The sequence below is a fragment of the Solea solea genome, chromosome 6 (genome assembly GCF_958295425.1).
Source record: "Solea solea chromosome 6, fSolSol10.1, whole genome shotgun sequence".
Lineage (NCBI taxonomy): Eukaryota > Metazoa > Chordata > Actinopteri > Pleuronectiformes > Soleidae > Solea > Solea solea.
Window position 1 is genome coordinate 2,956,848 of NC_081139.1, and position 15,327 is coordinate 2,972,174.

At 39.9% G+C, this 15,327-nt stretch overlaps 3 protein-coding genes across 5 annotated transcripts; 1 reads left to right on the plus strand and 2 right to left on the minus strand.

Moving 5' to 3' along the window:
* Nucleotide 1: 1 nt before the first annotated feature.
* slc26a6l (solute carrier family 26 member 6, like) lies at nt 2-6,649 on the minus strand. Its single transcript, XM_058632678.1, has 19 exons — nt 6,448-6,649; nt 6,218-6,357; nt 5,914-6,024; nt 5,653-5,828; nt 5,393-5,557; nt 5,124-5,276; nt 4,777-4,859; nt 4,538-4,685; nt 4,301-4,414; nt 3,334-3,411; nt 3,136-3,231; nt 2,904-3,010; nt 2,550-2,619; nt 2,379-2,471; nt 1,530-1,640; nt 973-1,398; nt 572-626; nt 341-486; nt 2-116 (listed from the first exon to the last, which is right to left on the minus strand). The coding sequence occupies exons 1-19, from the start codon at nt 6,600-6,602 to the stop codon at nt 90-92; spliced, it is 2,454 nt and encodes an 817-aa protein (XP_058488661.1). The 5' UTR covers nt 6,603-6,649; the 3' UTR covers nt 2-89.
* A 662-nt stretch (nt 6,650-7,311) lies between these two features.
* On the plus strand, nt 7,312-10,588 carry kbtbd12 (kelch repeat and BTB (POZ) domain containing 12). 2 transcript variants are annotated; one of them, XM_058630513.1, is made up of 6 exons: nt 7,312-7,410; nt 7,775-8,942; nt 9,029-9,299; nt 9,475-9,625; nt 9,916-10,113; nt 10,207-10,588. In XM_058630513.1, the coding sequence occupies exons 2-6, from the start codon at nt 7,870-7,872 to the stop codon at nt 10,374-10,376; spliced, it is 1,863 nt and encodes a 620-aa protein (XP_058486496.1). In that variant the 5' UTR covers nt 7,312-7,410; nt 7,775-7,869; the 3' UTR covers nt 10,377-10,588. The 2 variants fall into 2 exon arrangements, with proteins under 2 accessions (XP_058486496.1, XP_058486497.1); XM_058630514.1 differs by having other exon boundaries at nt 7,313-7,406.
* An 86-nt stretch (nt 10,589-10,674) lies between these two features.
* On the minus strand, nt 10,675-14,462 carry LOC131460225 (interactor of HORMAD1 protein 1). Of its 2 annotated transcripts, none has more exons than XM_058630515.1 (8): nt 14,386-14,462; nt 14,089-14,154; nt 13,268-13,406; nt 12,761-12,897; nt 12,567-12,615; nt 12,416-12,479; nt 12,095-12,210; nt 10,675-12,004 (listed from the first exon to the last, which is right to left on the minus strand). In XM_058630515.1, exons 2-8 carry the CDS (start codon nt 14,139-14,141, stop codon nt 11,276-11,278), a joined length of 1,287 nt encoding a protein of 428 aa, XP_058486498.1. In that variant the 5' UTR covers nt 14,142-14,154; nt 14,386-14,462; the 3' UTR covers nt 10,675-11,275. The 2 variants fall into 2 exon arrangements, with proteins under 2 accessions (XP_058486498.1, XP_058486499.1); XM_058630516.1 differs by having other exon boundaries at nt 14,263-14,439.
* Nucleotides 14,463-15,327: the final 865 nt, after the last annotated feature.

The following is a 15,327-nucleotide window of genomic DNA, read 5'->3' on the forward strand; positions in this document are numbered from 1 at the left end:
CTTGTCAGAAGATGAAATGTATAAATATCAGTATATTTGAAGCATTTATGTATTTACAAGTTTTGTGATCCTGTTGTCCAGTGGAGTCCTTACAGTTTTGTACAGCTGTGCATGTCCTGAAATCAGACCAGTTTTTACACCATCATTTAGTTAAACTGACACGATCTAATGCTTTTCACAGATTGTTCAATAAGATAAGTTTATACTTTATTACAGGGACAATTGTGGTGTTTTAGCAGTGGGCATAGTAAAAAGTAGTTATTTTTTTGGTTGTATAGTTGACACTTTGTCTGCCATGATTTACTAGACAGCTGAAAATCAACACTGAACTCACACTCACCACTGATGGCTCAAATGTGGGAAATGATGTAGCTCCACGGTGGTCCTGACAGTAGAGCACAGCGTCGTGAACGGAGGCAAAGAGGTGTCTCTTTGTTATTGACTCGGAGAAGAAGTTGCCGAGCTCTAACTCTTCCACCACAGAGGCTGGAGAGGGAGAAAGTTTGACACCGTGAGACGTCACAAAGACGATTATGGCCTGAATGGAGTCATTAAGTGTTCGCCTTTGTACCTTGACAGCCAGAAATGTAGATATCCACATCAATTTCACTGAAGTCCTTGAAAATCTGTGAGTATAATAAATACTGATTATTTATCCTCATCAACATTTCTCCTTATCTCACAGTGAACTATCAGGGTAACACACTTAATAAACACCAAATACGAATAGAAATAATATTTTTATCCTCAGCAATTAAAAGGAATATCACAATCATGCAGACCCTATTTAACCTAGTGTCAGATAATAGTATCCAGTAGCCTTCTAAGATCATATAATTTGTTGTTTTTAGAAAACCTTTGCCCAAAAAACTTCAAGGCAACCTGCATGTTACTCAAGCTTCAAAAGTTGCACTAATGGCTTCAATTCCCATTCAACTTTCTTTAATGGATATTTGCCCTTTTGGTACTTACATTTTTAATCGTCTTGATAGCCACCGTGTCAATGAAGTTTGCAGTGGATAAGTCAAGAACGATGGAGTGAATGTCCCAGGTCCACTTGCCCAGAGAACCGAGCGACACCCGCTCCAGGTCACGACTCAGCGTGTCCTCACTGCTGGAGCCCAGAGTGGTGGTGTCTCCGTCCTGCAGGTCAGACATCCAGCCCAAACTTGTCGAGTCTGGAGCTCCTCCTTTTAGATATTCCCATCTGCAGGGGCTGTCTGGTGCTCGGGGAGAGGTCGGGATGACAAACACTGTCCCGTTCTCTCTCTCCGTCCAGCCTTCATCTACGTTGCCTGTGACATTCTCATCCATGTGTGTGTCGCCCCAGCCGGCCTCTTCCTCCACAGAGAACACAGGTGCACACGGCGGCTGTACGGCTCCTCTCTGTGCTCGTCTCTTGTGTCAGCAAAAGAAGAAAGACTGAGTGCTTTCTCGACTTTTTTTGAGACTTTTGAGAGCATCACATTTGGACAAGGAGACCACAGGGCCATGAAGACAAACAACAACATACATTTCCCGTGTATTACCTCTCTCTTGGCCTGCCTCTTGGCCCGTCTCTCAGCTCTTCTCTCTCTGCGTTTCTGTTTAGCCTCCTGTCGCCTCTTATAGATGATCATTTTACCAATGTCAAGCCCACTCTGGAGACAGGTAACAAAGAAAGAAAGAAAAAGATAAAATATTGACCATCATACAAGACCGAAGGAACTGAAGAATTGACAGAAAATCTTTCTACATTTATTTCAAAAGGTTAATTGTTTGCCATGTAACCTCTTAGAACACAGAGCATTTTAGCTGCTTTTTCCCATTACTATGTTTAAACTTACAGTATATACAGAGGGTACAAGAATGTGCAACATAGAGTGTCTTATATCCTTTTTTTTAACTCAACCTAGGCAATCTGACAAAATTAATTGAGCAAAAAGTACTCAAAATGTTTAAAATCAGATTGAATTTGTGAAATTTCGCTTATTTTTATGAACAATAAGAAAAGAAAAACACTCTATTTTGTGACATCTGCACAATTATTGCTACTTTATATCACTGCAAAAAATGTGACATAAAATGAATCATAACTTTGACTCAACAACACACAAGAAGACAAAAAAAGCTTGAATATGTGACCTATAAACACACACCTCCAGAATATCCATATAAGGAGTTTTACCATGGGGGCACAGATCTGTGCCGCATGAGTACTAAGGGTTAAAATACAAGGATATGCTGCTTATTTGTCACATTTCATAACTGAAAGTAGTTTTGGGGGTTTGGAATGTTTGTCGGATAAAACAAGGAACTTTAATTTTTACCATTTTGTTGAAATTGTCACTAGCTACAGCTATAAGTCAGACAGAGTGTTATTAAGAAAGAGAACAAACCTTTTGTTTCAGGGCCTCCAGGTAAAGCTCAGCATTGGCAAAGTATACTGTGGCAGAGGAGTGGAAAATAGTCACACCTGGAATTTCTCTTGCCTGAAAGACAGAGGAACAGCCTTAGCTTTTGTCGCAGTGAATTTGTATTCATATTAATTTTTTTTTTTATGCTTTTACCTCTCTGTGTGTCTCAATATCCAAGTACAGTTCTGTACCTGGAATATTTCCCAGAACAGAGTATGTTGGCCTAAGGATTGAGTAAAAAACAGATATAATCTGGTGATGTAGGAATTATCACAACCCAAAACTTAGACCTAAATATAAATCATTTCTCAGAAATAAGGTTCTGCCTCATTAGGACCAGGTTTTGGTCTCCATGAGAACTACAGGTCCTGAGAAGGTCAGTGTTTATGCCAGAAAAGGTCCTTTAGAGGTAACAGATCCAAGCACACACACACACACACACACTCACACACAGCATAATTAGGCAGTGACAAATATATAATATGCTGAAGTGCAGATAGGTCTTACATCTGAGTCCTGAATATAACTGTAAGCAGAGCAAAGGTGATGGAAGCTGCCAGACCCAGATCTAGATTCAGCAGCAGTGTTGACACCCATGTGACCAACCACACCACCTAGGGGACACATCACATGACCCATTCTTAAAAGAACATTCTCCAGAATCAACACTACGCAAATTCTGTTACTATAACGTAACATTGACATTTTTTATAATCGTAAACATTCTTCATACTCTTACCAGATCGATCTTGCTGTGCTTCCACAGTGTAATGACGTCAAAGTGCTGTTTGAACATTCCCTTTAGATTAACAAAGACAATCGCAGCGAGGACGGCCTAAAACGCATCAAACCCACGTCTTAAACTTCATCACAACACAGACACGTACAAACTTTGTGTATCATTGTACAGTAATGACGAAATGTGAGGCAGCAGAACCTTTGGCAGCTCCTGGAACAGTGGTCCAAGTTTCAGGATGGTTACCAGCACTATTAGAGCTGAGGCCAATCCAGCCATCTGCAAGAGCAGCACAAAGTTAACCAAGCGAGTCAAAAGCAATCAATGTGGATTAGTGTTTGGGAATAGTTTGAGTAAATAACACACATTTATAAAAATGTATCCGTAGTATATAACTACTAAAGGTGGGGTAAGTGATCGCAACCAGCAGCCACAAAAGTAACAGATAACTGGTATAAATGGATGTTTACTGTTTATTTTGTTTACTAGGATGACAGTAACTTTGGCTTGTGATGATGATTTTCTAAAAGCTCAAAAACACTTGACACTGGACGCTGTCCTGATTTGATCTAGTTTTAGCAAGAAAATGTAGTTTTTCTGCAGTACTTCAGTAAGTTATGAGGTGTCTTTTACTGGAGCATTAATTGTATCCAGGAAACTTAGAACTGTGAGGTGTAGACACAGGCTGATTGGCAGAAGCGGGCATGTAATAAGTCAGTTGTTTGGACATTGAGACAAAGACTTTAACAAATGTTATTTTAAATATGTTTCATACTTTTCAAATTTCAAATTTAACATCTGGTGTCTATGTACAACTATAGTGGGGGGTTTTTCTCAATAAAATGTATTGGTTTTACTTCATTAAATTGTTAATACACTATTTTAACATGCAGTAAATTGTAAATAACAGTCAGAAATTGAAAGTTATTCTGGAAAAATGGGCATAAGCACTTACTCACAGGACGTTTTCTGGCCCTTTTATGAATAAAATAAGCAAAAAACAGTCCAGACGGACATTTTGAGGCCTAGGTGTTCAAGGGTTAATCAGCATTGTATTTGAATGTAACAGACTTTCATTCATTTGTAAAAGTTACAAACCACAGCTTTAACTATCTCTGTCCTTCATTTTGTTTTGTTGTAGTCCTGTGACTTCGGTAAATTCACTCACCTGTGTTTTCCCTCCTGTGGTCTCCTGGATGAGACTTCGAGACATTGAGGAGCAGACAGAGAAGCACTGAAAAAAACCTCCTACTGCATTACTGAGACCGAGCGCAATCAACTCCTGCGTGTTGACACAGAAACATAAGAATTAGCAGAATAAAACAGAGAAAGAAATGCAAAATATGAAATTGGTTGGTGACATTTAAGAGAATTCAAGTAATATTACATTAGATTTTTGACTCACCTGGTTACTATCCACCTTGTATCCGTGTTTCAGTGCAAACGTTTTTCCAAGTGAGATAGATATGGCATATCCAACAATAGCCAATGCAAAAGCATCACCCATGACTTCTCCCACAATGCTCACATCCGGAACACTGGGGGGACTCAATCTTTGTTGAAAGGAAATGGAAAATCAGTTCTACTATCCAAGATTGTGGAATAGAAATTGAACTGCACTGCAGGTTTATTTCAAGTCCTTACCCACTAGGAATTTCTCCAACCACTGAAATAGTATAGTTGGTGTTCAAGCAGGCATAGTTTGATATCAGTGTTCCTGCCACAATCTAAAGCAATCACAGAAAACAGACCACAAACACATTTCAACCTTTCAATGATTAAAAAGCTGGTGAATCATACTCTAAATGTGGACCTAATTATTTGCTACAAGGATGTATTTTTTTGCCATGGACTGCACAAATGCAGAGGCCCTGGTGTTACTGCTGATTCAGCTGCTTTTTAGTGCTGCTAGTGCAGCATCAGCATCAGCATAGAGGACACAGATGAAGACGTAACATAATGCAAGAGAGTGTGTCCTCATGAAAACTCACTGTGATGAGCTCCACTGGGATGGGCACTGGCAGTTTTGAACTGAAGAAGGAGTTGAGTTCCTTGGCTGCAATTAGAAACACCATGGACACGACACTGACCACCACAGTGGGAGGATGAGCCTGTGGCAGCAAGGAGCAAACATCCTTCAGAGTCTGAAAAGAAGGGAAGAAAACAGCACGTATCATAAGCTTCACACACACAATGCTGTTGTTTTAAGTCATCATAAATATAAGATTATATTTAACTTTGTTAAGCTGACAGTACTCACATACACCAGAGACAGTGGACCACTAAACCGAGTCGGTGAAACGCCAAAGATGTACTTTAATTGTGCCACCACAGCATGGCCTGCAGCAGCTGTTGTGTAAGCTCGCACCAGAGGTTCGGACAAGTATGTTCCCACAAATCCAAACTTTACCAAACCCAGTAGCACCTAATGTAAACAACCATGAATGCATACATGAGTTTGGCAGCTGGAACAGCAAAACAGGAGATGGTTTTATTCTGTGGGATGTTGCATATTCACACCTGAATAAGTCCTCCTAACACAGTGGTAGCAGCTGCCACCTGTACCCTGTACGAGTCCCTGGCAGTTATGTCCACTTCTGCAGTGACATTCGTCCCATTCATTTTGAGGAAATCCACATCTGGAGCCAGTCGCTCTGTCACACTGCCCACCATGATGCTGAGCACAGTGAATGTACCTAAACACAATAAAAGATGGTGACAGATGTTATTGCAGAGGTTACACATTGTACAGTGTCAGAGTCTCTTTCTCTCTCTATTTACCAATAGAGATGTGACGTGATGTTCCAAAAAAGAAGTAGATTAATGTCGGATAAAGGGATGAGTAGAGTCCAAATACAGGAGGCAAGGAAGCCAACAACGCATACGCCATACCTGTGGAAAACAAGTGTTACCTGTTGTTACAATTATCAATTTAGGCTTAGTTTTACTTAAAAGTGAAAACTATTCTCCAAAAGGGACAATGATTATTTCTGCAAATTGTGGAATTTCAGATTACAAATACCCTCTACTCATGGAAGTACTGCAATTTTATTCAAATGGACTTTAACGTGTTGGACTGTTTTACCTTGAGGCAGGTGCATGATGCCAACACTGATGCCAGAGATGAGGTCTGGCATGCCATAGTCCCAGACTGAGTACTTTGGCAGCCAGTTTAGTACAGGCAAGCTGCTCATCACACTTCTTTTCAGTTTGGGTACCGTACATCTGGAAGATATTTGAAAATGTACTCAACATAGGTCTATGTTTTTGCTTATTGAAGGTGACATTCACAAAAATCAAGAGGGTTTTCTTTACCTTAAAGAATCTTTGAAGCGTTCGGTCAGAGACGTGTCAGTGTCGGAGAGTATTTTTCTCTGTGTTACCTCTTCCAGTCTCAGCTCATCCAGCACTTCCCGCTCCACTCTGTATTTCCCAAACCTGTGTGTAGAGTCCATCAGGCTGAATACCATCAAAGTCTGTGCAACTTCAGATCCGTTAGATATATGCTCCAGTTCTACTGTCACAAGGACAGCGGTGTCTGTGTCTGTATATGTACATCACGGTACCTAATGGTTAACTAAGGTCAGGATGTTGTGGACACAGGCCTTTCATGACGAATGGCTGACTGGAAAAAGCAAAGGATGCAATTATGGTCCTAAAGTGGAGATTGATTAACTCTTCTAAATTTCAGTAGTGTGTTTGACCACCCCCTATACCCCTATCCCCCCTATCCTCTCTGCTTTTTCCATTTACTTGCAAAAGTGAAGCTAATGAACCATGAAAGGGTCGGGTTTCATTAGTAAAAGTCTTCTATGTTACTGATCAAACAAAATGGAAAGGTTCTCTGTTTTTTACATCATGTGAGCATTAAGTATACACTGGGCCTTTAAATGGGTGCTGTCGTGAAATATGAATCTCAGCTGGCATGTTCATACCAGGGCTGTGAGCTTGTGAGTGAGGCAAAAAAAACTAATGAAGAATTACCCAAAACAAACAAAACTATTTCATTTAGAGGAGTGATGTTAATGGATAACACCATAACTCGCTGTAGTTTACATTGTTACAGCTGAAAAAACCTTCTCGGCCCAGATCACTAAAACCTTTCTGACCCACATGCTCTCTGACACAACACTGTCTATTTTTGGGCTCGTGGCTCAGAGGGCCACTGCAGTGGAGGGGGCACATATCTTTGTCTTATCCCTGACCGACGCAGGCAGCAACATCAACACATGTGAAGAAAAACATGGATACAACACCAGATAAAAGGCGCTGATGTTGGTAGGACATTTTTAAAAAGGGCATTTTGCATGAAAGGGCTACGCTATGGAATAATACACAAGCTGCTGTGTCTTAATTGGGGACAATTTGGTATATATGACACTATCCTTAGTTAAAGGCTCCTAAAATAAATGTAGGTTTGTTGTTACTACATGGTGGGCTAAATATTTGTGACGTTGTACTGACTGCTTTTGGTAATCTTTCTAATTAATAACCACATATATCATGTTTTCATGTCAATGTATTGCAAAGTCAAACAACACATGTACTTAATGTTTGGCTTGGCATTATTGTACAATTATTAACATGTTGATACAGTTCTGATAGCAGCTCAACTTAATTTATTATGCTATTTTTTTTCCAGACACAAACCTCCCCTCTGATCATTTGTAAGGGCAAAGAGCCTCTGGTTTAACTTCATTATTGTTATTATTGTTGTAAAAAAATAGTTTGAGCAAAATGGATCTTACAACCAAACATGGACTGGTCCTGCTCGACCAGTTGAAGAGGATGAGGGAGTCTGAGCATCTCACAGATGTGGTTCTGGTGGCTGAGGGCATCAGTTTTCCCTGTCACAGAGTTGTGCTGTCCGCCTTCAGCCCTTACTTCCGCGTCATGTTCACGTGTGGCCTTCGTGAGTGCAACAATAGAGAGATATTCCTGCACGACACTCCTGCAGACAGCCTGGCTCTTCTCTTGAACTATATGTACTGTTCAGATCTGCCTCTTACCAACTCCAATGTGCAAGGCATCTCCATCGCAGCTTTCCTCCTGCAGATGGATGAGGTCTTCACTCGCTGTCAGCTGCACATGACCGAGAACATGGACGCTTCCAACTGCCTTGGTGTGTACTACTTTGCCCGGGACCTTGGCGCAGAGGAACTAGCTGACCACGCTCATCGCTTCTTAAGACAGCACTTTGTCCAAGTCTGCCAGAATGAGGAGATCCTGGAGCTGGAAGCCCACCAGCTGGGGAAGCTCCTAACCTCGGATGACCTCAATGTTTCCAGAGAAGAGACAATCCTGGATGTGGTCCTTCGCTGGGTCAGTCACAGCACACTAACAGATGGGGAGGTTCGTATTCTGCACCTACCAGAGCTCCTAAGGAAGGTCCGCTTGCCCCTGATAAGCCCCGACTATTTAAAGGAGGCGATAAAAAGAAACACGGCCCTGCTGTCTGATGCCGAATGTCTTGAGATAATGAATGAAGCCTTGGAGGCCACAGCGATGCATCCCTCTGCTGCACCACGTAAACTGAAGCTGCGTTACGGCATGGAGACCACAGATTTACTGCTCTGCGTTGGTAATGATGGTGGTGGGATTAGGTCAAGATATGGCAACTTTGGCGAGCGCAGCTTCTGCTATGCCCCATCCACGGGCCGAATCTATTACATCACCTCACCTCGCTACGGAGAGGCTCTGGGGTATGTCTGTGCTGGGGTTGTAACTCAGAGAAATGACATTATTGTGGCAGGAGAGGCAGGTGCACGCAGAATGGCCCGACAGAAAATCATGAATGTTGAAATCTACAAGTAAGACAAATATAAAATAATACATTTTGACGATTGTGCACTTGCCTGGCTCACTAACTGTTACTGATTGTTGTCTTGGGTTGCAGGTACAAAGAAGAGACCCAAGGAACCTGGCAGCACCTGACATCAGCAGAATATCGTGATTCATACACCCTGGGATCAGTGGGTGACACTTTGTACCTGATAGGTGGGCAGATGAAGCTTAAGAACCAGTTTCTCATCACTAACTGTGTGGAGAGATGGTCTCTGCAGGGTGGACCCTGGAGGAGTGCAGCACCCCTGCCTATGGCACTTGCCTATCACAGCATGGTCCGGATGAATGATCGCCTTTATGTGATAGGTGGTCGCAGCCCACAGGTGAAGTAAAAAATAAGGAACCTAATGTCTTGGAAATTATTTTGGAGCCAGTCCTTTAACAGAAATTTAGAAAACAATTATTATTATTATTATTATTATAATATATTATAATAATTATTAACAGTTTCAATGACTTTTCTGACTGCACCTGCTCTGCTTTGTCACCCCACGCAAGTCATACCGGATGGATGATGAGCCAGACCGTCTTAGTAACCGCCTCCTGGAGTACGATCCCAACACAAACAGGTGGACAGAACTGTGTCCCATGAAGTTCTCAAAGTACCGCTGCAGCACTGTGGTACTCAATGGAGAAATCTTTGTCATGGGTAAGACTGGCTCAAGGCAAACCACAACTGTTATTACTTTTAACTTTTGTAAACTGTTGATTTGTATTTTAGTTTTCTTAACTGTCTGGCAACTACATATATACATTAGCATTCTTGCGATAATCCAGCTACATGTTTCCTGCACTATCCTTATCAAATTAACAAATAAAATAAAACGTTGTTAACTTTCCTTTAAAAAGTAGTAGCAGATGGATGGAGGGATGGATAGCACAAACAAAACTGCTTGAAAAATTATGTCATTTAACAACTACCTGGTTTTGCATCTATAGGGGGCATTGGCTGTGAAGGTGTGGACCGTGGGCAATCACGCCACTGCCTCGACGCTGTGGAGATCTACAACCCGGATGGAGATTACTGGAGCGATGGTCCTCCTCTCCCATGTGCACAACTCTCACTGCGCACCAACGCTTGTAACGCAGGAGTGGTGGGAGGCAAGATCTATGTGTGTGGATATTTCAAAGGAGCAGGTGAATGAAATAAATCAAAAATCCACATCAAATGAAAGAAAAGAGTGTTTTAACGTTGTTGTAATTCTCTATCTGTGTCTTGACAACCCTCAGATCGCCATGATGTCATAACAAAGGATATTTTAGAGCTGGACCCGTGGGAGAAGCGGTGGACAGTGGCGGCTCGGCACGTTCTGATGCATGACAACTATGATGTCTGCTTAGTGGCAAGTCTGAACCCGAGGGGACTCATGTCCCCACCTGCAGACTTAGTAAAACTGTGACACCCCTGCCACATCAGATCAAAGTCTGCCTGAGAGAATCAGTAAATTAATTATTATTAATGCACTTTTCGCTGGGCCAAAGCCATTCTTTTTTTTCTTTCTTTTAAGCAGAAAAGGTCTTAGTCTGCATGAAAGAGGAGGTTAATGATTTGCAAGTTGTTCAGTGAGAATAGAAAGTTTGTAAATAAAGTGCTTGTGTTGTGTCTCTTTTATAGGCCTTTTCACAACAGTTTGTCAGGCGTGACAAGTTTGATAAACTGAATCTGCAGCTGTGACTTTTGTAGCTCAAACTGTTTTATTAGCAACAATAGGGAAGGATTTCCATCAATATTAAACAGAATTATGACCCTTTTTCCATACAAATTAAACCAAAACATAGAGGATTTGAAGTTTTTACAGAATGAATGTCAGTAAAGTCACATTGACAGAGAGTGTGTGTTTATATTAAATCAAATTAATCAATAACTTCCTTTTCTTGAGGTATTGCTTGCAAACTGCAAATACACATGCACCTCCACAATATTATGGAGCATGGCTGTTGTGGCATGAACACAGATTCTATTCTAGTTATTTTTACATTAAATGTCCATCTGTAAAGGTTGAATTATGCTCACTATTACTAATATATAATATATCTTTTCAATAACAAAATATCTCTGAAATTATATGGTTTATAAAGATAGTTCTCACTATCAGTAACTACATGAAGAGAATTATACTCAGTAATCAATAAGGGAATTAAAAAATAAATAAATATTTCAGTTCATTCTTCAGAAAACTGAATCCACCAATAACAGAACGTAGGCACGATAATAATATAATAAATAAATAAATAAGATAATAGATAATAAACAGTGTGGCATTAATTACCCTGTACTCCAAAAAAAGCACTAAACTGTCTAATCACAGTCCATGTCAAACAACTGCCAGAAGCCTTGTGGCTTCACTGGGGCCCCCGTCCTCTCAGCTGACAGATTCTCTAAGATTCTCTCGACTCCATCCAGACTCACAGGGCTGTCGTTGTCCTGAGACCAGCAGCTGAATGGGTTGATGAGACACCTAGCACTTTTACTGGACTTCTCGCTGCAGACTACCGACTGGTGGTCTAGGTTAAGAGTTTGCCGGGGAGTTACTGTGTTCTCATTACAGCACTCAATGAAGGGTGATGAAACATTCTGCTCTTTGTTACTGTTCAGCAACGACGGACTGTTCTCATCCAAGACTGTGCGTTTACTCTTCTGTGAGAGCACCAGTGCTCTCTTTTTGCGCTTCCTATGGCCCCAGAGACTTAGTTTCCTTTTTTTAATACTGAGGACGGGCTTTTGAGGGGGAACATTCACTAGTTTCTTTTCAACACTGGACAGAGTGTGTGTGAGCCGAGTACCTCCAAGCTGGTTGCTCTGAAGGACACTGAGGAGCGACTGTTCCAGTCCTGGTGACGACTGGGTGGTGCTGTCCATCACCGTCTGAGAACTGATTTTGGCTGCATGCTCAGAGATGAGGCTGCTGAGCTTATTCAAGGCCTCTTCAAGCATCTTGCTCTCTCTTTCCTGCTCCTCTTTCAGACTCTCCAGACTACTCTTTAAGCACTGCAGATTTGAACCAAGTTCTGCAGTCGCGTCTGCGCTCTTAAAGAGGAACATTTTCTCATTAGAAAAACGTATGAGTATGCAAAATCTATTTCTATATCATTGAACATGCAGCTATACGCTATTCACCTTTTTCACACTTTCTTCCAGCTCTGCCATCGCCTTACTGTGGGAGCTGACTTGATCTACCACAGTCTTAAAATGCTGGGAAATATCACTCTGAAGACCACTCAGATTTTTTTCCACTGGGATGAAGCAACAAAAGACAAAAATATTCATCCATTGCTGATTAAAATATAAATATATCATATATAATATACATACACAGGTTAAGAGAGAAATTGTAAATGAAATTAAATGGGGGTAATTATTGGGTAAAGTGCACCATCTACTGTTGAAAATAAATGCTTGCTTATATAGAATATTATGTCAGTCTTTCAGGAAACGTACATGCTACGAGGACTGTTTGGCACACAGCTGTGTTTTTCTCTGCACAAGTGACGAGTTGTTGGATCTGAAAAACATAGTTTTCAAAAATCACATTTCATCTAGAGTAGACGAGCAGTAAAAATGAAAACAAAATATGGCTATCATCACTTACATTGTTGAGAATTTCTCGAGTATGCTGACGTTCCTTGGCTAAAAGTTCGCTGTGAAGTTGAGAAGGGATAACAGACATTTTTCAGGGGTCTGAATACTCATTTTAAGATATTTAACTTATTTGTTTTACAAATGCAACATTAAGTACAATAAATAGTATTTATTCTTTATTTAGTTTATGAATCCCGCAGGTACCTTTCATTGTGTTCTTTTTCCCTTTTCCTGTCTTCTTCAAATTTCTCCAGTATTCCCAAAGCTCTGGTTTTACCCTTCAGTTCTCCAAACAGTAGAGGTTTCGTGTGATAACTGTTGGTAAACTTTGGGTCACTCCCCTGTACAGGCATAAAAAAAAAAACATTGTGACTTCAATACATAATAAAAGTGATTATTCAAAACAGACAAATGAGAAGGATGTGTTGTGGTGGAATTAACAATACTGAAACACCTATTCTTTCTTAATGGATCAATACTGCCACAAATAATTAATGTTAGGGATAATTCAGTAGAACAGACATGACAAAATCTTTCATTGCACTGCAGCTCAATATACATTTGAGGCATTGTATATCTGAAATGGTGTTTACAATTTATCTATAATGATCTATTTATTTCATGTTAAATACATAAACTAACTAAAAGGAGCACATGGCTAGGGAATGGATCTTACTGAAACTCCTACAGAGTGAAGTGGATAAATCTTACCTCTTGTGAACTGGATGACAGACTCTGAGACGTGCTCTGAGAATTTTCATGCCAAAACTGAGAGCCAAATAATAACTGGGAGTCGGTGAAGCTGGAGTAGCCACTGGTAGACATATTCCTCTTCATTGTTTTCTCCCCACAGTTTTTGATAAGAGAATAAGACACAAACACATAATTTGTTTGTGCTGCAAAACAGACATGGTCCTTGTTTTCTACATTAAATAAATAAATCTGTTTTCATCTAGTGGCCGGTCATTTGTATCTACATTTTCACTTTCATCTTGTTTTGTTTATTCATTCATTATATTAAAAGATAGACACAGACAATGCCAGAGTTTAACTTTGTATCCTGAACTCAAGGTGACCAAACTAAAACGAATTATTGTAAAACGTCATTGCCATATGTGTGTGTGTGTGATACTTGTCTTTGCATGTCATTTAACTACATGTTGTGGCATATGTTAATACTTATATACTGTATATGTATACATACATGTACACTCAGTAGCCACTTTATTGGATACTGCACACCTGTACAATACATTGAACCCTAAGGTGGGTGCCACTCCCGAATGCCATATTATTGTTACTAATAAAGTGGCCACTTAAGGTTCTTCAATTGCATGTTTTGATCAACACTCAGTCCAAAACACAAATAAAAAATGTGTGTGTTTTCATATATGTCCAAAACAAAGAATACAATTCTCATAATATCTGCCAAATAATTATCCATAGATCAGCAAGTCGACTAATTGATGCAGTGATTGAACTTCCGTATTCATTACATTCACAGTAGGTAAAGATTAGTGAGTTAATCTCACCTGCTTCCTGCTGGGATGCTCAGTATCTCTTTTATGTTCTTGATATGGTTCATTACTGTTGGTTAGCTGTTTGTAAAAAAGGTTAACAGGTTATCATATCAACACAGCAGCTAGCAAGCAGTCATGCTAGTTATCTACATTAGCATTAATCGAATGTAAAGAAGGCATTATTACCTAGGTATGTTTAAAATTAGCGAGAGTTATATCTATACCAAATGTGTGTGTATACACAATACGTGTAGTCATTACACTCGTGGCTGGGAATGAAAAGATAAATAATCTTAAAAACGTACTCACAGTTTAAGTAAACAACAACTAGCAAACATTTAAATCTACCGCCATTTGTCAGGTGTCCAGAGCGTCGTATTTCCAGACGAAGGTTACTAGGCTGCATTCAAGTACCGTCGAAAAAGTTAAAACTACGACTTGATAGCACCAAAACAAATTACACTCCTCTGATTTGTTTTAGGCTTAGACTGTGTTTTTCAGACTGATTATTTGTGTATTCTGAAGTTTTATAAACACTTGATTGATGTAGACGCAACTTTTAAATTTAGTAAGCTATTTTCTGGTTTAAATAGGAATACATCTGATTATCCTCATGTTCTTTGAATGCACGATGACACACCAGGCGTTGACAGGTTTCGGGATTATAATTATAAATACAATAGCTGCCCTGCCTTGTTGAGGGGAATAAGTCTTGTTTAAGGAACTTTTTATTTCATCCTCCATCCTACACATTGTTCACTGTGGTCAAGCTATTTGACGCTGATTTTTTTACGCCCTCCTTACAATTTTTGTTATGGTAAAACAAAACAAGGGAGGATTTTATTTTTTTCCCCATTCAAAAATTTACTTTCAAACGGGGAAACGGCGCTCTCAGTGTATTTATTTCGAAAATCGGATGTGGATGTCCTTACAATTTAGTTTGACGCATTGATAGCAGATAGTTTTACCGCCTTCACTGTACACAGGAAGATATTTAATCACTGTCTCACACACATATTTTATGTTCTTGGAGCTCCAGAACACGTTGTTAATCTAAGTGTAACTATATTAAGTACATTGACAGTACACTAGTGTTGTTCTTGCCAGCAAATGCATGAGGTGAGATTTGTGTCCCCTTGTCCTTTTTGCACTACACAAGAAAGAACAACAATCTTGTAAAAGAATAACTAAGTAACTTTTACTTTTTTACTTTAACTTGAGTACATTTTTAGACCAGTACTTTGTCTTGTA